The 22387-nt window shown below is 53.6% G+C and overlaps 1 protein-coding gene across 1 annotated transcript in view; it reads right to left on the bottom strand.

Moving 5' to 3' along the window:
• Fam20c (FAM20C golgi associated secretory pathway kinase) overlaps positions 1-9732 on the bottom strand; it is a 56125-nt gene extending 46393 nt beyond the window's left edge. The window contains exons 1-2 of the mRNA XM_027922781.3: positions 8107-9732; positions 6170-6348 (exon numbers count right to left, since the gene is read on the bottom strand). Of these exons, the coding sequence (XP_027778582.1) occupies positions 6170-6348; positions 8107-8699 (772 nt within the window). The 5' untranslated portion in view covers positions 8700-9732. The remainder of the gene's footprint in view (positions 1-6169; positions 6349-8106) is intronic.
• Between the last annotated feature and the right edge of the window lie 12655 nt (positions 9733-22387).

Raw genomic sequence — 22387 nt, forward strand, 5'->3', positions numbered from 1 at the left:
CAAACTCGAATGCGTAGACAGGCACCCAAATCCCTTGTTATCTCTGGGGAGTAGAATTCAGATGACTTTAATTTCCTACTTTTCCTTATCTGTGCTTTCTAGATTCCTACAATGAACATTTACTACATTTTTCATAAGATGAAAAAAGAAGTGATGATTAAAAAATTAGTGGCCCGATTAAATCCCATTTGATGTTCCCGTTTCCATTTAATAACCAGGGTTGCTGGATTTAATTATTCCTGCCTGGGCCAATCCGGGACAGCACATCAACTCTTTCCAGGGCTTGTAATCCTGGTTTTTAAAATAACCAAATATTATGCAAATCTGGTCAGTTTAATCATTCTTGTCTGGAAGCGAGGCCCATCTGCCTTGCCGTTCCTGGCCCTGTATATCACCAGCTCCCTGTAACCCCCATGGGGCAAACAGATGACTAGTATAAAGGGATTAAGCCTCCGGTGGACCCAGGTGCAGGCCCCAGGTTCAAGAGCAGATGGAGATGCCCTCACTGATAGGCCTCCTGCTTTGCAGTCCTAACCTGCCAGGCTGGGCCTCAGGAGCGTCTCAACTTGGCAGCGATTCTAAAAAGGCCCAAGGCCAGGTGGAGATGGGGCTGTCCTGGCACCCACCCAGTGCACCTCCCTGGAAATTCTTTATCCCAGAATGAGACCCAGACCCAGGTGACTAGTCCACTGAATCTCCACCTGATACCTTCTCTCCATCTCCTTCTGTGGCCACACAAATCCAGGCCACACCCCACCCAATCAGCACATGCATCAGAGCCCTGCTGGCCTCTAGGTGGTGTAGATGCCTATGCTCCAGCCACTTTCCCAGTCCTCCCCCCACCCCCGGGCTAGTCCCACCTTCTGCAGACCCAAGATGACAGCTCTGCATCTTCCCTGGCATCCCTGAATAGAAGGGTTCCCAGACGTGCTTGAACATGCATTGCTGATTGTTATATTTCTGAGCGCATCATTCGCTACACACATTAACAAATGCTAACAGAGCGCACTACGTGTTCATTCACAATGCCCATTGGCACCATAAATCCTATGACCCCTATGGGCATGGGCATTTTGCTTATGGTCTTTCCTCAGAATATGTCAGAAGGAAGGAGATTTTCGCATGTCCTGAAGAACCCTGAGAAATTCCTTAAGAAGGTAAATTCTATAAATGCACAGTTGTCGCTACAAGAATACTAACGCATGAGTTGCCTGTGTGACTGGGCTCTAGCACTCTGCTAGGAACTCCCCAGACGAAGGACAAGGGCAGCCCTGGGTGGAGAGACTCACCCCAGTGTGAGGGAGGTGGCCAAGGGGCAGGAGCTGCCAGGCCCAGCTCTGCCATGTGTGCAAACACAAGGCCACTCCTCAGTGCCCACAGAGGACGGGCAGTGATGGAGTGCAATGCCAGAGCAGCCCAGCTCAGCACTTGTTTTCCTGTGGGAAACCAATAGTCTCCCCGTTTCTAACAGGAACCCCAACCTGTATTTTAAAGGTCCCTCTCCTGACTTTTATAAAAATGAATTCTATTTTTTAAAGACCTCTGGACCACACAAACATGTCCATGTGTGAGAGGCTGCCCTGTGGCCAGCTGGGCCTCCAACAAGGCCACCCTTGGCCATCTCCTTTGAAAGGTGGAACAATGGCTGTCCTTTGGGTCACAGTCAGGTGGGTGGTTCAACTGTTTTTCAGTCTAACTGCCTTGTTTTAAGGGCAGGGTGCAGACTCTCTCTGAAAGATTAATTAAGACTTGCTCTGAAAGGGTGGGCTCACGTTTGGAGAATGTGACACCCTGTCCTTCCTGTCCAGCCTCACATGTCCCTGGGTTAGAGAGGGGGGTCTGCCATGTGACCCCGACTCTGGGCATTCTCACGGAATCCTTTATCCCCACTGTCCTTGGGCCCATGGAAAAGGGTGTGGGGTGTACCCACCTCGCCACCACCTCGCCAGCAGCAGCTTCAGGAAGAAGCTGAGCAGGAGCCAACACCAGTTTTCGGCTGGGTCTTTGTGCCCCCAAATCCTGCTGTGAAGCCAGGGTGCTTCAACCCCAGAGGGCGCAGCCCCATCAACACAGTCCAAGACCCCTGGGCACACACTCAGGCCTGCTTCTGTCCAGCTTCCTCCAGCTTGAAGTTATCTGTCACACTTGTCCTCCAAGCCGCTTATTTTTGGGGGTGGGGTGGGGGAAGTAACAGTCATTTGAAAAGGAAGCTACAGTGCTGCTCAGTGGAAGTCATGTCCCTCCATGCAATAGGAAGAGAATCAGCCTGAGGCCACCAGCACACAGCTGTAGGTTCTGGAGGTATCTGAGGCTGCAGCTGCAGCCTCTGATCAGCACGGAGAAAGTGGATGCCAGGGATGTCCCAAGTCCTCACCAGGGAGGGCTTTTTCTCCTGGCCTTCAGGCTGATAACTAGAGGGAGCTGGGCAGGGGCCAAGCTGCCTCCTCCCTGAACCCTGCAGCATGCTTGCAGGGCTTGGTCCTTTTAGGACACCTCAGGCGCCTCCAGCACTGGGTGTTGGTGTTGGCTACCTGGCATCTCCAGGTCTCTCTGCAAGCTGAGCCAGACCCTGGGGCTGTGCCTTGCAGCAGCAGGTGCCACCTGTCTAACTAGACAGGGCAGCTGTGCCCAGCCCCCCATCCTAGGCAGCTCTTCCCGGGCTGCCCCAGCCAAAGGCCTTTTGTTCCTCAAGCTTGCCGACCAATTATTCCAGAGTCTAGCTGGATTTGTCCTCCCCTTGGCAGATCAATTAGCAGGAGGGCTTCTGTCCTGGGAAGCAGGCTTCCTTTGTTCAGCACGCTCTCCCACCCTGGGCTTTGTCCTGACCTGGATGGAGCAACTGTGAAGTCTGCATCTTAGGCCCCAGGCTGCCTGAACCCTCACATGCCAGAGCACTTTAAAAAAAAAAAAAAAAAAAAAAAAAGCAATTCCAAGTGCAGAGTAGTTAATTGTGTCATTTATTTTTTGCATCCATAATTGTGCATGATAGAGATTTAATTATCGTGGCCCAAGCAGAAGGCGCAGCAAGTCTGACCTAAAGCTGAACAGAGGTGGATAAAGGCTGAGCCTCTTCAGAGGCAGCAATGGCCAGTACCAGGCAGCCAGGAGCCTGCTATAAATGACCCTCTGTGGCCACAGACAGCTGTGCCCTAGGCCACACAGAGCCTCCAGAACCGGATTGAGTGGTTCTGAAAGAAGAAATTTACTGGAACTACTGTGAGGAGAGGGCTCAGGATCTCCTGCACACTGATCTCCATTACAAACAATATTGCTGGCTCACACTCAATAGTGACAGGAACAACCTGAAGATTAAAGTAACCGTCCCCGGTGAACAGAACCCCAAGCCAGAAGTAAGTGCTTCCAGGGGCAAGCCTCTCCTCCTGAAGGCTGAAGTTCCCTGGCTGTAGAATGGGGGTGGGAAGGCAGGGCTGACTTTCAAAGGCTCCACCTGCTCTTGGTCACTATGCAGCCAGGCTGTGCTGGGCTCTGCCACAATGAGGGCCCAGCTGGGCTGGCTGCCTTGAGCAGCTGGGTGTTCATCAAAACCTCTGACTCGTAACACCCAGGAGGACCCTCCCAGCAGCTAAGGCTGAGTCAGATTGGCCAGAGCAGCTACCTCCAGGAGGAAGTGTGATCTCCAGGGACATGGCAGGGTGGTCAGGCCAACTCCTATTGGTGGCTCCCGGCAGAGCAGGATACTTGAAGGGCCTGGACACCTGGAGGGGCTGCAGGGGTTTTCTGTTGGGCATCAGGATTTCCTGCTCACTCAGGGGGTGGGTCTTTCCAGGAGGGTGAACTCATGGTGGGAACTCCAGAGTTGAGGCTGCAGGTTGAGTGAGGCCCTGGGAAGGTGGGTGCTTGCCTAGTCCTGAGCTCCTAGGTGGGGGACTGGACTCACCCTGAAATGCTGCTGCCATATGGAGACCCCTGCCTGGCTCGCTCTGCTGGATGCTCGTGCTAATGCCTGCAGCCTCTCTGCAGTGGGGCAGGAATCACCCCAGAGAGGTACCACAGGACATTTCTTCACAACCCTGGGCAACAGCGTTTGGAGCTTTTGATGAGGATGCGCAAGGGATGCATGCACTACAGGACCAGCTGGGTGAAGCTGGATCTGTGACCCTCTGAGGAACCTGCATCTCCATTCTGGGAGAATAGCACTGGCCACCAGGCCAGCCATCAGCTTCTGCTCCCAGAACATCCAGGTCCAGTCAAGTTGTTCTCAAATGGTTTGTTTTAGACTCAGATGGCAGGTCCACAGAACCTAGGCTATGACACCCTGACTAGCAACTTCAGATTCTAATCACAGCCACCCCTCTGGCCGGAGTGCTGCCTCCTGCCTCAGTGACAGGGCTGTCCATCACTCCATCCCCTCAACACCTGCTGGCACTTGCAGAATGATGTTTCCCTCCTGTTCCCAATGGCCCTTACCCCAAAAGGCAGAATTAGAATCAGCTTGGTCATTGTGGTCTTGGAAAAAAGGGCATGAAACCCTCCCAGGCAGCCCTCAGTACAGACCAACCAACGTCCAACCAGAGCCTGGGGCTGGGGTCCCCTGGCAATCAGCACCATCCACTGCACTGGGATGTCAAGAGGCCTCAGCCACTGCCTTCTGGGAGAGCTGGGCCATCCTATTGAGAGGGATAAGGATACCCAAGGTGGGCAAAATTGCTGGTGACCTGGGGGCCCCAGCCTCTCCCTGCTCTCTGGGTTCAGATCCCACATCTCTGCACAGGGTAGGATCCAGAGAGCATGTGGCTGATTGTCCTTGAGGGAATATGAGCTGCAGCGGATACCAGGCCTGCTGGCCATGGGGACCACAGCCCTCCCTCCACACAGCCCTGTCTTGCAGCCTTCTGAAGCACACTTCTATTCACCAAGAGTGTGGATGTGCCCTCTTGATGGTTGCAGGGTCTGCAATCACATTCACTTCTCAGAGGAACCTGTATCTGTCTATAGTGACAGCTTCTCATGGACTCACCCCAACTCCAACTCCCAAGGAAGTAGCCTAGTGAGCAGAAGATTCCCAGGAAATCTGCTGGATGGACCAAGTGGGTTGACCCAACTGGACATGTCTTTAACAGCCCCATCTATTTTCTGGAGCAGGTGACATCTTCTGAGGCTGCCTGTAAGACAGTCCCTGTCATCCACAAGAACAGCTCCCAGCTCAGTGGAAGCCCCCCAGTTTTGCAAGGTATGGCCTGGGGTGAGGAGTACTCAAGAGTCTTCCTGGACAGCACAGGGGTAGAAAGAAAGATCACTTCAGCTCTCCACTGGTGAATGACCCAGTGCTGGGGAGTTGTGAGGCCCGACTTCTAGGGCCAGGTGAGAGCCCTAGAAGGGCCAACAGTTCACAGAGCCACAGACAGCCTCTAAAGAGGCACCTACAGGCCAGTGAGTAACTCCTCATTGCTCTGTGTCAGCAACTGGACAGAAGCCCAAAACCAAGAGAGCCCTTTCAGCAGAACTGCTTTTGAGACACATGGAGACAGGGCCTGGAACTGCAGCCCATAACACGTGCAGAGGCCTGCCCTCCACCTTGGCTATGTGTACCAGGACCATCCCTGCAATGCCCCAGGCCTCAGCCTGTCCCCACTACCTCCCAAGCCACAGATGACTAATGAGACCTTCACATAACCACCTAAAAGCCATGGCATCAAGCCTCCATGCTCAGGACTGCTTCACATGATTCTGGGAATCAGACATTGAATAGCTTTTCTGTCTGATTCAGCAGATCAAAGCACTTGATCAAAGTTGCCTTCAAACTGCCCTACCCTAGATGCTCAGGCTCCGTTTGGAGGGAGTGGGCCCTGGTCACTGCCTGACAATGGAGAATCCCAGGAACCCCTGGCTGAACCTGAGGTTCTGGGTGCTGGCCCAGAACCACAGCAGCAGCCTCGGGTCTCAGCTGAGTCGTCTGCTGAAGCTCACATGCATTAAAGCAGAAAGAGTCCTGGCTGGAGGAGCTGCAGTTACCAGGGATGCTCCTGTCCCTCTTACTGTCCTCACCATGCCGTGGAACAGGAGTATTTCCAGTGCTGTGTGCATCCCAGGCCCCCATCCATCCCAGAAAGTGAGGCTCCAAGAAGGAGCAAGCTTTCCTAGACATCCAGGAGTGCAGGCCTGGCATCCCTCAGTCAGCACACACGACCGTTGGAGGCCAGACACCTACCTACACTGGTGATCTTCTGAGAGCCAAGGTCCTGCAGCAGAGCTTCGATGGCTGGGTTGTGTCTGGAGTACAGTTCGTAGCGGTTGATGCCAATGTGGAATTTGAGCCAGTTGGGATAGGAGTCCAAGGCCACCTCCCCAGTGGGGAGCAATTCTTCACCTTCAGCACCTTCACGTGGCCTACAAAAACAAAGATGTCACAAGTCAGTCAGAAAAGGAGTGTGCAGGACCATGAGGAGCCAGGGGAGTTGGATCTGAGGCTGGATTTGTGACTTCAGTTTCCAAATACAGGTTTATCGGAAGGTGCCTCCCCCTCGAGAGGACCCTGCAGTGTCTGCACTTTCCTCCGGGGCTGCGGTTCTACAGCTAATAACACACCGGAAGGCCTGTAATTCCTATTTACCTTGAGAGACGCCACAGACGGCTATAACTACAGCAAGTCCAAACCCAGGGCGTCGGCGCTATCCCTGCACGTCTACCCTGGGGTCGCTGACACTGCCCAGCAAGAATGAGGTCAGCCAGGGTGCAGGGGGCTGCTGCCCTTCCTAGAGCATAGGAGAAAGAGCTCTGACTGGGACCTAAAACCACTGGCACACCCCATGGGCCAGATGCCTTCCCTAGCTCTCAGATTTTGTCCTAACAACTGGGAGGAGGAATGAGATAGGAGCTAAATCTGATTTTGAGGAGAACAGCTTTAGCCGGGGAGCAAGGAAGCCTCCAGCACTCACTCCAGTCCAGGCTCAGTGGAGGATCCCACCAACAAGGCCTGTCCTGCTTCTTTGGTCATAGGGGTGTCTGGAGGAAGAGCTGACCTCTGCCTGCCTGCTGGGCTGCAGGGTGAGTGGAACTTTCTTAGCTCTAATTCACTGACAGGCAAGCCCTTTGGGTCCCAGTTCTGTCCTTTGGTGGACACAGAGGGTGGGCTAGAGGCCTCCCAGGAACCTCTCCTAGCCCACTTGCTCTGTACTGTCCCCTCCCCATGGACAGCCATAGGCTGGGACCATTCGTCTGATGTGAGTTTCTGAGCATTGCCTTGAATCTGGCCAGCAAAGCTCAGGGGCCACCAAACAACCTCATGTGTAGGCGCAAAGCACAGGTTAGGGCCTGGTCAGATTTCAGGTAGAAAGGGTTTTGCTGAGATGTTTGGAAGCCTAGTCTTTGTCTGTTGCTCAGGTAACCTTTGCAGGTAGCTATTTGTTCTGACCTTGCTGGTAGTTAATATTTCACTGCTCTGGGCCTGAGCATCTGTTTATTTGGGTCTGTAGAGCTGAGGGAAAGACTTTGGGGGAAGGGTTCAAAGCAAGGCAATTCAAACATCCTGGGGCAGCTTCTCTCTTGTTACAAAGCTGTGGCTTCTCTGCAGATGGCCCAGGGCAGCTGCTGTCCACACCCTTCTAGGAACAGCCTCTGTGCTGCACCTAGCTGCTGCGGGCACACACTCTTCTGTTAATTTTTGTCCTTAGCAACTGGTTTTAAAAGACTCCAGGGCTTTTCAAGGTGTCCACCCAGAACAGTGTCATCAAGCATCTGAAAGCTGGCAGCCCAGCACCTTCTTGGGGGGAAAGGAGCCTCACCCACTAGCTCCCTGGTTCTCTAATGCATTCATTCACCCATGCCAGAAACTAGGGCTAGCCAGCACTCTTTCCTGTAAGTGGAGCACTGGGCTCCCCTGGCTCTAGTGTCCAGCGCCACTTCCACCCCAGGGCTAGGGAACCTCCCAAACTAGAGACAAAGGCAGATCCAGAGCAGGAGGCTGGCTGCCCCGCCCACCAAGCACCCCATCCCTCTTCCACGGGTCCCTGAGCCTTCCTACACAATAATACCCCCCTGGGAGTGGAGAGTATTTTCCGTAGTGCACCTTTATCCTGAAAGGGTGAGTGACTCCCTCAGGGGTCGGACCTGCCAGCCCCACCCTGGTCACCCTCAGTCCCCGCTCACCAGTCCGGGTTCTCAGCTGCCTTGGGGTTGAACCTGATATCGCTGTTCACATTAAACAGGACGTCGTCCTCTGTCAGAGGCGGAATGGCCCCGCGGTAGAGCGGGTGCTCGAATAATCTGGCCAAGAGGGAGCCCTCCCTGCTGGGGCCAGGGGGCGGCGCGGACCGCCAGGGACCGGGGTCTCGCAGTAGCGGCTTGTGCGCCGGGTCGCGCGGCCGCGGGTCTCCAGGCTCCTGCCCTTTGGAGGCGCGCTCAGCCGGCTCAGCTGCAGGCGGCAGTTTCTCCAGAGAGTGGGACGTGAGGTTGGAGGCAGGGTCTGAGCTGAAGTCCTGCAGGATGCGCAGCGTGTGTTTGTTGGGCCAGCCCGCGTCGCCCGCGGCCGAGGGCTCCCCCGGGCGGCCCCGTGCCTGGGCCCAACCGGGCGCAGCCGCCTCGGCCGCGGGCTGAGCGCAAGAGCAACCGGGTTCACCAGAGGGCCGCTCGGCGCGGCGCTCCAGCTTGGGCAGCAAGTCCAGCACGATGTGCAGCGCGCAGGCCAGCAGGAACACCATCAGGATGAGCACGCGGAACCTGCGCACCAGGATCATCTTCATGGCCACGAAAGCGAGCGGGTCTGGGACTCGGGCGCCCTTCGGGAGCGCGCTCCACTCGCGCTGCTCAACCGCGGCTCGACACGAACGCGGCGCTGCCTCGCGGGTCAAGGTCCATTCGGTGCCGAGAAGCTACCAGCTCCGGGGCTGTCCCCGGGCGTGAACGACGTGGAAGATATCCGCCACCAAAGCGCCAGCTCCCCAGGCCATCTCCGGGCCGTTCCCTTTCGGCCTTTCGGGAGCGGCCAGCGGTTGTCGTTCGAGGAACTGGGATCGCGGGTGGCAGGGGGCGCAGCCGGGTGAGGCACCTCGCTCGTAGCGACCCGCGCAGGTCTTTCGAGTCGCGGCCGCTCTCATCAGGCGCGCAGGGCCGGGACACAGCTACCCATCTCCGCCCGGGTGCCACGCATCAGATCCACAGAGCGTTCCTCCCGGCGGGCTCAGTGGGCCACGCTGGGTGCCCGGCGGGCGAGAACGCGCGAGGCTCCTTCCCTCAGGGCTCGGCTTGGTCAGGCTGTGGCCGGAAGACTGGACCGGGGTGAGGGTCGGGAGGGGGCGCACGGAGCGGCCGGCGAGGCCGGGCAGGTGCAGCGGGTGTCCCAGAGCGCAGCGCCCGCACGGCCGAGCTCTCGGCGCCCCGCGCCCGGCCGGCAGATATCCGACCGCCGCGGAGCCGCCCCCCGCGTCAGCGCCCGCAGATTGGCGGAGCCGCAGCCCCGCGAGGCACTGCTGGGCCCGGTCGCTCGCTCGCTCTCTGCTTTCTCCTCCCCTCGGCCGCGCCCCGCGATGCCGCTGCAGCTCCGGGCCTTGGAGGAGAGGGCGCTTCCTCTCCAGTTTGCAGAGAGACCGAGAGGCTCCAGCGAGGACCGCGGTAGCGAGGGCGACGGTCGCCGACTCTGTCCAGAGGGGCTCCGGCCTGGCTGCCTCTCCAGGACCTCCGCCCGCCCGCCGGGGCCGGCGCCGCCGCCAGCTGCAGCCTTGCGGCTCCTCCCCGAAGAGCCGGGGGCCAGAACCAGGCCAAGTCCCTCCCCGGAGCCGCTGGGCGTCTGCGCCGCCGGATGAGCTCCCCGCCGGGCGGCGACCTTGCGCCCCACACCCCTGTCTCGGACGGCCGTACCGCAGCCGGCGAGAAGGCAGAGGGGGCGCCGGTGCCACCGCCGTGGGAGAGGACCGGAGGACAGCGCTTTGGGCCCAAATCCTAGAGGAAGCCAGAACAGCTGCGAGGCTGCGGGGCGCTGAGGCCCTCCCTACCCCACCCCATCCCAGGGGGACCACGCCTGCGTTTTAACCCTGGCTGCGCGGCTCCCAGCAAGGCTCGTCGGGCACTGGGACACGGGTGGAGGAGGCGGCACTTTCCTTGCGGTGGGCGGGGCGGGCAAGTCCCCACTGCCTTCGGACCCCCCAGCGATTGAGCGGTGCACACCCAAGGGGAGTGCTGCTGACATAGCCGGCCTCTTCTGCGGCCACAGGCCTTCCGGACCTCAAGCCCCCAGTAAGGAATAGGAATCAAAGCGGGGGGGAAGGTAAGTGGGGGAGGGTCACAAACAGATCCAGGCCAGGCACACAGGCCCTGGGCCCTCAAGGCCTCTGTAGATTTCCAGAGCAGGTCCAGGAAAGTCCCCACCCAGCAGCCTCTCCAGCAGGACTGAGGAGAGAGGGGCTTGTGGGGTGGGGGCCAGGCTAGGGAGCCGCTTCTTTGTCAGGCCTCCCTTGCTGTATTACCTGGGCTTCTCAATGCCCTCTCTGGGCCTCACTTTTCTCTCATGTGAATCCAGAGCTTTGGGCACATTATTCCTGAAGATTCACCGTTGAGTCTGGTGCTTGTTCCAGTGCCTAGCATTGAGTAGGCATCCGCTCGCCATCTGAGTGAAGGAGAGATTTCAACCCAGCTGGCCATTTGAAAGGGTGAAAAGGCCAAGTTCAGCTCCTTGGAGCATGAGGAGCAGGTTACATTGGTGTAGGGAGCTAATACCAGACAGTAAACACAGGTTGGACCTAGAAATGGGCCCCTGGAAGGGGAGCCTGTTCCTCCCTCCCTTCTGCTCACACTGACTGTGAACTCATGTGTGGACAGGGTTCCAGAGAGGCCAAGGAGGCATAAGAACTGAGGCAGAGGGTGAGAAGGAAGCCCGCAAGGCCTGGGGTCAGCAGGGAGGAGCTGAGGTCTGAGCCTGCTTTCCCCAATGTGGAATTTGAGCCAGTTGGGATAGGAGTCTGCTGTGCTGGGACCATCCACCTAAGAGGAGGGAGGAGCAAACCCATTGAGGAGAAATCTGACCCTTGGTGTCCTTGGTGAATGTACATGGTGGGTGGCCTGACTCTGGCGCACCATCCAGGTGCACAAGGATGCCATCGCTGTTGGGTTCAGGGGAAGAGTCCTTTAAGGATGTGAATTTCCCTTACAAAAGGGTAACTTCTATTCTTATTCTCAGAACTTTTTTGGTGGCTCCTGTATCTCAAACTAGTTCAACATAATCCTATGCTAAGCAGGCAAAAAAATTTGGGGCACATGTTCTGGTCTCCATAGTCATATTTGGGGACATATTCTGGTCTCCTACTGTCATATTTGAAGACATATTTTGGTCTCCTAAATGTGGAATGGAGCAGAGAAACAGTAGAGGCTGGGGACAAGAGCAGGATAACCCTCCAGTTACTCACAGGGTCAGGGGCCCTGGACACCTCTGGGGCTCTCCCAAGGAAGGTCTGAGAGGACACATCTCCTTCACACATCTCGCTGTCAGCTCATGCCAAGGGAATCTACCTTAGGAGAACTGGGCTGGGTATGCTCAGCTGCTGCCCTGTAGAGATGGAGGAGGGGGGCCAGGCTGCAGTGGTGGGTGCAGGTCTGTTGAGAACCCATTGGGAAGTTCTGTGACAGGGCCGGAAGACACACTTCCCAGAGAACTGGGAAGGAATCAAGCAGAGGTTATGGGAGGGGGCTCAGGCGCAGAGGAGAGCCTTGAGGTCCTGTCACCTGGGCGGCTGGAAACTGTGGCATTGAGAAGTCATCTATACGATCTTTCCTCCACTAGTTGATTGCTCTTTTGAGTCTGGGTTGAAGCAGAACTCCTGGGAGGAGCGGGTAATCCCTGAGCCCCTGGTTTGCAAAGTCCCCACTGATCTGGCTGAGGGACCAACGCTGATCTCAAGAAAAAGGCTGCTCACAGGTAGACAGATGGCAACGGGGAGTGCAGAGCAATTAGTATTCTGCAAGAAGAGAGAAGGAAGCACACGTGTGAGCAGGCCTGTTAGGGCACCGGAACAGAACTGCAGAATCCATGTGATCGTTGTTTAGTAGGTGGGCACTGATGTACAAGAGTGGGAAGGGATTGGGCATGGAGTGTGGGGTGGTGCATGGTGGGCAAGCACAGAAGGAGCTGGAGGAGAAAGCCCTCCTGGATCAGAGGCCAGGGGCATGCAGTCCGCAAGCAGATGCAGCTCTGTTTATCCCTGTTCCCTGGGTATCCTCAGGTCTTGCTGAGGGGTTAGCTGCAGGATGGCAAGCTTCTATCTAATTGGCCAGGGAACATTCCAGAGGGCCCAGGACTCCTTCTTGGGTTGGTAGAGGAGTACAGTACAGTCTGAGAGATGGGACAGTCCCCTGTGCCTTCCACACTGGCAAGCTGGCATGGCCCAGCCGGCGGGTGCGGAAAGGGAGGCTGCTGGGCTCAGAGCTGCACTGGCACCTCTGCATCCTCACATGAGCTCTGAGGCCCCCTCAGGATACTCACCATGAGCTCTGAGGCTCTGGAGCTGCTCACCCCAGGCAGTTCTGCTCAGACTGTTCTGGGGACTTGGGGGGTGGTGCGGGGGCTGGACTAGGTGGAGAGGCAGCAGGTGGTGTCACCTCTGTTGAGCATCCAGATGTTGTTCCAGGTACTTTACAGAGTGAGTGACTTTATCCTTGTCTGAAACATGACTATACCCCCATCTCAACCTCCCACCTGGCTTCGGGATGCTGGTGGGGAAGTGGGCCTTGTAGTGGAGAAGATGCCATTGTTATGAGGAGCCCTTCAGAAAACACTGTTAAGTCCAAATTCAAATCAATGAGAGCTTTATTTACCTGGCCAGAGACTGTCACCCACCCATAGAGACTGAAGCTCTGTGGGAGAAGAGCAATTTCGTGGCCTGTGTCCTGGGAACTTAAAGATGAAAACCACAACTCAGGGGCTTTCCTTAGTGTCATGCAAGCAAGCCAATCATAGAAGTTAAGACAGCAATTAACACAGCAACTCACAATTGCATCTTGGGTTTGAGCAGGTGTTAGACAACCATATCCTGAGTTCGAGCAGGTGGTTAGCAGGGGCAAGAATCTACTTCAAAGTCTTGGGTCACCAAGACCACCATATCCTGGGTTGAGTACACTTTGTGGGGTACAAAGTACAGAAAACAATATATTATAAGAAAACAGCTTTCATTTCAGTTTATCAGAAACAGCACTTATAACAGTTTTTTTTTTAATAGAAGGCCTGTCTATGACAGTTCTTTCTTTATAATAGTCTTATCTCACATATCAAAATCTTGTATCTATAATCTATATTTTTTTACTAGTCTATTACCTATCACTTATACTCTTATTGATTGTATTTATCAGTTCACACCACAACAGCCATCAAGGAAAAAGGAGCTGGATAGGAGCTGGGCCCTCTGGGCTGAGTTGGGAGAAATCTGGGGGCTGGCTGGGGAGCATCCTGTGGACCCTTACAGATGTCACTGGCCAGCCTCCTTGTTTGTTATCTGGGCTGTTCATCCCCCAACCACGGCCTAAGAGTCCTTGGAAAGTAGAACTTGGCTTTAAGTAAAAGCCGCAGATCAAGAAACAGGCAAATAGAGCAATTAAAAAGCTGGTTTTTATTTTGTACACTTTATATCCTTCAAATTGGTGATTTCATTTCTGTGATACATGGAATACTCACAAAAAGTGACCAACTTTGTACCGTAAGGAAAATGTCAAGAAATTCTAAAAGGCAGATGATCTACGTCTGCCCCTGAAGCTGCGCATAAACACGGGAACACACTCGTGTAATCTAGTGTGCTCAAGGAACACACTGCAGGATGACAAAACCCAACGTTAAGCTTTAGAAATATCTCTACGTGGAAGAATGAATCCGACATTATTACCCTATGTGCGCATATGGTTATGTGACCTGTGTAACTCTACATCGTGCAACCAGATGAATGAGAAGTTTTACTCCGTTTATGTATGATGTGTCAAAATGCATTCTACTGTCATGTATGAGTAATTAGAACAAATAAAAACAAAAAGAAATACCTTTACTTGGAAATTAATATCGCAAATAAAGACACTCATACATAATTTGGGGGGTTATAAAGGAAACCAAAAGGGAAATTATGGACTATTTAAAAATGAATGCAAATGAGCACAGTACCTATTAAAACCTGGAGCATGCTACCAAAGTGGCCCTCAGAGGAAGCCGAGCGCAACTGCACTTATTAGAAGTGCTAATGATTGAAAATAGGTGAACTCGGCTTTCAGGCTGAGAAATTAGAAAAGGAGCAATAAAAGAAGCCCAGATGAAGGCGAGCATTTACACGGAACAGGCAAAAAATGAATTCAAGGGAAACAAGCCGTGGTGGTTTGATTAATAAAGTGAATACTTCTCAGAAATGACCAGTGAATCTCCATGTGAGATTAAACGCTTGGTGGGATTAAGAAAAGAGAAGGCAAAAAAATTAGTGCTGGAGGAATGAGAAAAGAATTTAACCAGACACCAGACAGGCAGAAAAGTCAAAATCCTTTATAGAGGAACAGAGAGATGAAAAATTGTGGTATATATGTGTAATAAGAATTATAATGCATTCCACTGTCATTTATTTTTTTTAAATCAATAAAAAAGAAAAAGAAAAGAAAAGACACCCTAGACTGCTGTATTTGATGATGCAGAGGAAATAGGTGCTTTGAAAGAAAATTCAGATCAGTAGCATGCGTTCAAGAATTAGTGGAGAGTAGAGCGAGGACACCCCTCAGGGGAAACTGGAAGGGACTAAACTTGGATCCCTGGACCAGAAGCTGTGGGCAGTTCCTCCTGTTGTGTCAGATAGAAATTGTGTATGTTAAGAAATTGTCCCAAAGAGAAAGGGGAAGTAGAGAATGTAATTTCAAGAACTCTGGTGACTGCTGTTGCCCGGATGAGAAGCCATGAAGGCCTTTTGTGGTTCACAGACTAAAGAAGAAAGCATCTGACATCATGCCTTAGAACCCATGAACACCTTCTCTCTTACTGGGGCATCTGCTGGAAACCTGGGCCCCCTTGCACTCTGTTAACAGAGACTGAGGTACAGCCTGGGCACGTCATTGTCCTCCAGGAAATTTTCCTTCAGGAAACTGCCCACGGCTTCTGGTCCAGGGATGCAAGTTTAGTCCCTTCCAATTTCTCCTTTCCTTCATCAGGTCTCTTGGCTGCACCGGCTCACCTGTCTTGGTAACCGGATATCTGATGATCCCATCTCCTCATCCTCCTTGTCTCTCCCCTCTGTGAACTTAGTGGCTTCTTCTTGGTACCCTTGCTGGTCTTTGCACCTCCTTCCAACCTCCTGATCTGGGCAGATTGGCTCAGTCCCAGACCTTCACTCCCCCAAGCTGACTCCTGGTGTCCTCGTCAGTGTGATCCACGCACTGACAACCCCACACTGATGTCTCACAGCCTGGGCTCTCCCCAGAACTTCAGAGCTCTGCTTGAAAAACTGATAAGAACCTTGAATCCATCTCTCCCAAATTGAAATTTCCCCCAGCACCACTCCTCTGTAGATTCTGCTAATCTGTGAGTTGCTTGCTTAGGCTCCACATTGTGGAATCATCCTTGACATGTTAACATGGATTTTCAAAATATGTCCCAAATCAGCGTTTCTTACCACCTTCTCTCACCTGAATTCCTTCAGCAGCTCTGAACTGGCCTCTTGGTTTCCCACCCCCCTACATCCCCAGGGTCCCCACCTTCTGTTTTCCACACCAGCATCTCGTTAAGACAAATAGAGCAGGTTGTTTTTCTGCTCTAAGACTTTTAACTTCCTTCTCAGAATGAAGTCTAGGACTATGGCCACCAACACTGTCCAGGTCCCGTATTTCTCTGCCCAGCCTTGAACTTCCCTCCCTCTACTACCAGGAAAGCAGCCCCACTTCAGGGCCTTTAGGGTCCCTCTCTGCCTAGAGCAGTCTGTCTGCCCCCTTTCTTCCCCCAGATCTCAATTGCAAATGCCACATCCCTGGTGCCAGCCCCACCCACAGGGCCCTCTCTGTCCCTCACCATAACCTTATCACCAGTAGACACTACTCTGGATTTTGTGGTTTATTTACGTGCTAGCATATTTACATGCAATATATTTATCTTCATTATATTTAACTAAGTGGGAACATGGAGGATACAGACTTCATGGGTCTCCCAGCATACCTGAATCTACCACATCAGCCAGGCCCCAGAGGTGGACCCCACGATAGAGCATTTTTGATCCTTTTCATGGAGGGAATGCATAATCTTATACAATAAATGATGTGCTAAATTTTATGAAAGAACCACCTTCTCTTTAGTGGGAAAATAAATTGAGAGGACTGTGGAGCAGCAGGCAGGGATTCACATAGGCCTTAGCTGGGGTAGGGGGGAGGGCGTCTTATGTTTTAGACATCCAATCTACAGGATGAGTGATAAAAATGAGTGATTAAAACTGTTACCAACCATGGGTTCTTGGATCCAGAGTTGTAGACCTGAGGAGACACAGTTAAGGCTTTATTAAGGACATCTGCCTGAGCTAGAAGAAGACAGCATAGGAGGACAGAGACCCCAGGCTGACCCAAGCAGGAGCAAAGGTACAGAGCTTTTATGGCATCTGCAGGGAGGGCAGGAACTGGTCTCTTGATGTAGCCACAGGTGGAGGTGGGCCTGTCCCACCTGCGCTGTTCTTCATCATACCTCCTCAGGCCTCAAGTGTCTGGTCACTGATCACTACCTGGGTGTGTGTGTCACTGTGCTAGCAAGGTCCAGGTGACTGTGGTTACTCCAGTGACTGCTCTATGGCCCCTAATACTTGGAGTGGCCCTGATCATCTGGGACAGTCTCTGATACTGTTATTTTCTGAATAGTGCAGACCCTGCTTTGTCTGGGTTCAGCGGGGGTTTCAGCTGACCACATAGTCTTGGAGGGCTGGGCTGACTTTCCCTGGCACGTTATCTCACTCCTGTGACTTAGAGATGGTCGCCTTTTAACTACTGATTTTTTAATACGGCTATTAGGCCATGAGGCCAAGAGTTGGCTTGGCTTCTTATTTCCTCTGAGAGTCCTCTGAGGTCCTGTTTTTCATGGGGTCTTTGACTGTGTCAATACCACAGGTCAAGGGTTATAAAAACATGCTCACTGGTGGGTTAACCAAATTGCCCTCTGCAAGCCAAAATGGTGTCACGAAGTAGAAAATCACCCACGACCCATAATCACAGGGCAGAAGAGCATCAGCAGACCACTTTGGTCAGTTTAGTCATGGGGACCTTGCCGCCTCAGTGCAGGAATGAGGTCCCTGCCCCTGTACAGAGCAGGTTGCCTGGGGCCATGATGCATGCCAGCAGCTCCTTGAAGAGCAAAGCTGGAGTCTCAGGAATTTCAAGGAACATGTTACCCTTATTCCTGAATCCACCATTGACACCCACAGCAGGCTCCAGAGAGCCATAGGTGAAACTCGCCAATTCATGGAATTAGCCCTGAAAGAGAAGGGGGAGGACTTGGGCTTTAGGGTCCACACTGTTTTTCTGGGAAGTGGCTGGACACCAGACTGGTCTCTGCTCTGGGCAGAGTGACCTTCCCCTTGAATGTGCCTCTGCCTTGTCCTCTCTGCATCCACATTGTGGATGCTTTTCTTCATCCTCCTGGACTAACTTGCCTCCTCTCCTGCCCTGGACCCCTCCACCACTGTGTTCTGCAGTTTCCTTCTCCATTGTAACCTGGGCAGCCTTCCCCTGCCCCAGCTGCTGCAGCCCTGCCTGGTGCCCTGTGCCCAGCACCACCCTGCAGGTACTCAGCCATGGGCATCTGAAGAACTGATGGTGGGCAAATCAAAGGACACTGACACCTGTTTATCCTGTGCTCATTGTTGGTCACCTGTTCTCTGTTAGGGACAGAGGGGAATAAGGACATGAGTCCAATGTGCTCAAACATTCTACAGCTGGAATAACTCAGGACTTGAACCAAGAAGTTACTCATGGCAAAGACCAAACTTACAAAATGCTCTTCTTGTGAGGCCTCAGCTTGGGGCAGGAGAGGTCAGGGCTGGGACGGCAGCACCAGGCACCGAGCCTCCTGGAGGCAGGATATAGGCCAACCTTGGGAGACAGAGCTGTGGGGAGGGAAGAGATGCCTGGTGGTGGTGGCCTTCTGGAGGATGCCCAGGAGAGGAGTAATCAGTGACCTTTACAAACAAGGGAATGGACGGAGGCTGCCCAGCTAGGTGAGACCTCCCCACTAAGAACCATCATAGATGACAGCAGCCCAAAGGTGAGACCTGGTAGCATAGGGCAGCAGCAAGTTGAGTGTGACCCAGAGCACTGTGCTGAGAATGGAACCCAGGGCCTCACACATGCAAGGCAAGCGCTCTACCACCGAGCTGCATCTCCAGCCTTCGTGACTGTTTTGTGTAAATAAACACAAACCCGTTCCATGCTGCACTAGAGTCAGGACTGGGGTCTGATGTGAACTGACCGCTTGCTGTTCACTGTGTGTTCTTGTAGCTCTTTTTGCAGCATTAGCATTAGGGGATTCCATGGTGTATGTGGGGTCATTGGTCACCAATGGCTTGGCAATGCTGGAAAGAGCCACATTGGGAAGCATAGGATTGGGGACGGGACACCAACCTATGGCCTCATTGGTGGATTTGCCATCTTCCTGTGGGTTTAGCATGGTGGGCCCCATCCTAAACCTCCGAGGGCCTTCCCTGGGCCCTGCTGAGACAGGCCAGAGAACCCCCATGCTGCGGGCCTATGAAGAGATCCTTAGTTGGGCACAGGGCTCTGGGCCTCCATTCAGCAGGGTAGATGGGCAAGTGGGACTAGACCAGACAAGAGGGGAGCCAGAGGCCACCTCCACCTCCTGGCCAGGGCTCACCCCAGAGTCAGCCTCAGGGATACAGTCCCTGTGCTGGGCTTAAGGATTTTTGAACAAGGAGCCTGAATCCCCACTGCAGTCACCAGTCAGACTTCCCAAGATGCTGAAGGGGCAAGTGGAGTGAGATGAAGGAACAAGAGTGAAGTACTGAGGGCCTGGGAAAGATGTGGCCACGTGGGTGACCAGGGTTGAGGAAGGCCATGGTCAGCAGGGAGCCCAGCTGCACCCCTCACCAGCTAAGTGACCTTGATTATAAATCTCAGCCTCAGGTCCTCCAGAGAGGAGCTGTCTTTGTCTCACCTGTCATAAGGCAAAAGTGGCTGCCAGTCCTGACTGCACAGGAAAAAGCGAGGTGTCCCCTGGTCAACTGTGTGGCTCATCTGTGGCCTTCACTGGGCCACGTCTTCTGCCACATGATGCCATGACTGGGTTGGGCTTTCCTGAGCAGGGATGATGCCCTTGCCCTAGGGACCATGGGAGGTGACAGCATAGACCAGAAGCACCCTGAACACTGTGGGACCAATGAGTAAGTGAGTGCCCAGTAGCTTGTGGCTGCTGCTTGCTCTGCTTCCCACACGTGGCTCTGCTGAGCAGAGTTCAAGTGCCTCAACATTGCATAAGCATGTTCAGACTTCTACCAAGCTCCAGGTCCTGGACTAGGAGCCAGGTCACAGGGAACCCTGTGCCTGCCTCATAGTCGGGATGTGCTGGCCTCCGGGAAAGCAGACAGGTAGATACAGAACTAAGAACTGAGATTTTGGAGTATTGCTTTAGGACAGCTGGAGTTGTCCAGAGGCCATGGCCCCTCAGCCCAGAAGGACTTAGGTGAGGACATAGTTGGAGATATTATTTACAGTCTCTCTTTCCTTCAGGTAGAACAAGATTCTGGTGTCCTTGGGTGCTCACTAACTAGCATATAGAATGCAAAGGTTGATGAGATTTATAAAATAAAATACTTTTATCTCCCTGTTGCCAGTGACATCATTCTGTCTTCCTCAGTACAGGGGAGTTTTTTCACAGGAGGCATTTTGTAAAATTAAAAGGCATTTGCCAAACCTTATTTTTAGCATGAATGCCATCTATGGACTTGGTGATCAGAGATGATAATGTGAATGTTAGACAAATAAGACTGAATATTTAGAAGCAAATGCAAAATTGGAGTAAGGGAATAAATTATAGGGAAATGTATTCAAGGCCTCAAATTTCTGGTTCTGGAGCAAAAGACTTGGATTGACACCATGTGACATGGAGGGCGTTGAGGAACGGCTCAGCATTCAAATTCCCCTTGCCCTCAGAGTGGCTGTGCTGAGGGTAGGGGTGTAGGGAGGGCACTGTTCAGGCTCACATCTGCCCCATGTCCTTCTCTGCAAATCATAATAATTGCACTTTTCCTCCACCCCCCGATTAGGGGCAGCCCATGCACCTGCCCTTGGTTCCTCTGGACCCTCTTGCCGTTCTATATTCTATAAATACCAGGCTCTGCCCCAGCCCTGGGGAGTCAGGGCCAGAGGGTCTCCTGACAGGACACTTGCCAGGGAGGACACATACCTTCAGGGTTCCCTAGTGAGGGTCACATGTCCCAACAAGAAAATATGCTTTTGCTAACTTTACCATGGGTAACAGCAGCTGTAGGACAGGGATGTCATGCTCCTCCTGCACTGGCAGATCTGGAAGAGAGACAGAACCTCCCTGGCATCTGTGTCTGATTGCAAAGGTAGTGGCAGGTGAACACACACTGTCACTTGTCACCAAGCCAAGAGGCCTCAGAGCTGAACAGCATATTATAGACGCCTCATTGCTGCTAGCTGAGAGGAGAAGGGGCCCTGGCGCTGACATGGTGGTAGAGGCAGGTGTGAAGAGATTGCAAACAGCAGCCTCAGGTAACCTTCCTGTTGGAAAGCAGGCCGATCTCATGGCCATTGCCTGGCTGGCCTAGTGTGGCTTACGGCTTTGTCGAAAGGCAACATTCCCTTTTACAAATGGGCTTTTGTCACAACTCTGTGTGAGGTTCAGGGATAGAACTGCGAGGCCCTACAGGCAAGAGCCCAGGTCGTGCCTGGGCAGAGCTAATTCTCTGGCCCTGTATCTGCCCTAATCCTCCTGCTGGTCTGGTGGGTGTCACGGGAACCATCACTGAGTCCCAGGCTTCACAGCCCTGGTGCAGCCCAGCCCCAGCCCCAGCCCCAGGAGGACTGTGTGCCAGCCTTGTCCTTTGCCTGTGCTCCACCTGCGTGGAGTTCTGTGGCCAATTCTTGTCAACAGATCAATCAAGTCAATTCCTCTTTGTCAGCATCCAGGCTCCCTGTCCAAGCCTTCCTGGGCAGAGGCTGCAGCCCACTCTCTCTGCTCACTCCAGCTGACTGCTCCCTAGACAGCTGCCTGACCCTTTGGGTTCATGATGATCGTGGCTCAGATCTGCACCCTGTATCAGCACATCCTTGCTGGTCTGGTGACAGACTTGGAAGGAGGATTAGCCCTCTGTGTCTGTCCCAAATGGCCAATGGCTTAAATGTCTCTGAAAGTTGGTGCTCCTCATTCCTGTTCCTCTCCAAAAGCTTAAATACAAGTGTGGGGCAGATGGTGAGACTCCTGTTGGGGGGGAGATCACTCTTGGTTTTACTCTGTCCCTTGATTCTCGTGGGTAGCACTGCATGGACCCCAGCAGAGAGGGGCTCCTGAGATGACCACCCTGAGCTCCACAGAAAGCCCATGGTGTGATGACCTCTCTCCTGTCCCTCTAGGCAGAGCCTAAAGAAGGTTACTGTCCCCTTAGAGGACCTGATTATTGTCTACATTAGTGCCAAGGCCATCTGTGTGCTTGATTTTTCTCAGTGGGATCCCTGGACAGGGCTTCAGGGTGCAGGTTCTCCTTACCTACCCCTCAGGTGACCTGAGGGGGTGGCCCTGACTACTGTGTCTAGAATGGGTGTTGTGTTGACCCTCCCTGGAGGGCAAATCTCCGACTCCTGGCTCTGCCTCCCTCCTCTCTCTCTATGGCATTGTCCCCCATTTGTTGCGACCTCTACACTGATCAGCCCTGGGGACAGGGCCCAGGCTGAAGAGTCTGCAGAGGCCTGTCAGGCAAAGGGAAAGTGGGGTTCTGGGTGGGGTAGGGGATTAGGCCACACAGCAGAACAGCTGATCTTCCTAGAGAGCTCTGGTTCATTCTTGGGGTGGGGGGCAGGCAGCAGCCAATAGGTCAGTTCCTGCCAGAGGCCACAGGAGGAAGCTGCCCTCTAATCCTCCAATGCCAGTGGTTTGGGCAGGGCCACAAGGGTTGCACAGAAAGCCCAAAACCCTGACCCAGCAGGCCCTGGGATCTGGGAGAGAAGCCCACGCCCAGCCCAGGTATGTGTTGGATGTGTGCCAGGGAAACAAAGGCGTAGCCTGGCACAGAGACGAGGTCAGCGCAGGAATGGGATGGGGCAGAAGCAGGTGTGGAGAGGGGCCACTGCAGGGTGCTCTGCTCTTTGCTGCAGCTGCCAGTGGCCCCCCTTCCTTTGCTGATGTGCTGTGCCTGCTCCTCAGGTGCCGGCCGTTTGTGCTGCTGTTTCAGGTGTTGAAACCACATTGTGGGGGTGGGGGGGGGGT

The sequence above is a fragment of the Marmota flaviventris genome, chromosome 19 (genome assembly GCF_047511675.1).
Source record: "Marmota flaviventris isolate mMarFla1 chromosome 19, mMarFla1.hap1, whole genome shotgun sequence".
In the NCBI taxonomy this organism is placed as follows: domain Eukaryota; kingdom Metazoa; phylum Chordata; class Mammalia; order Rodentia; family Sciuridae; genus Marmota; species Marmota flaviventris.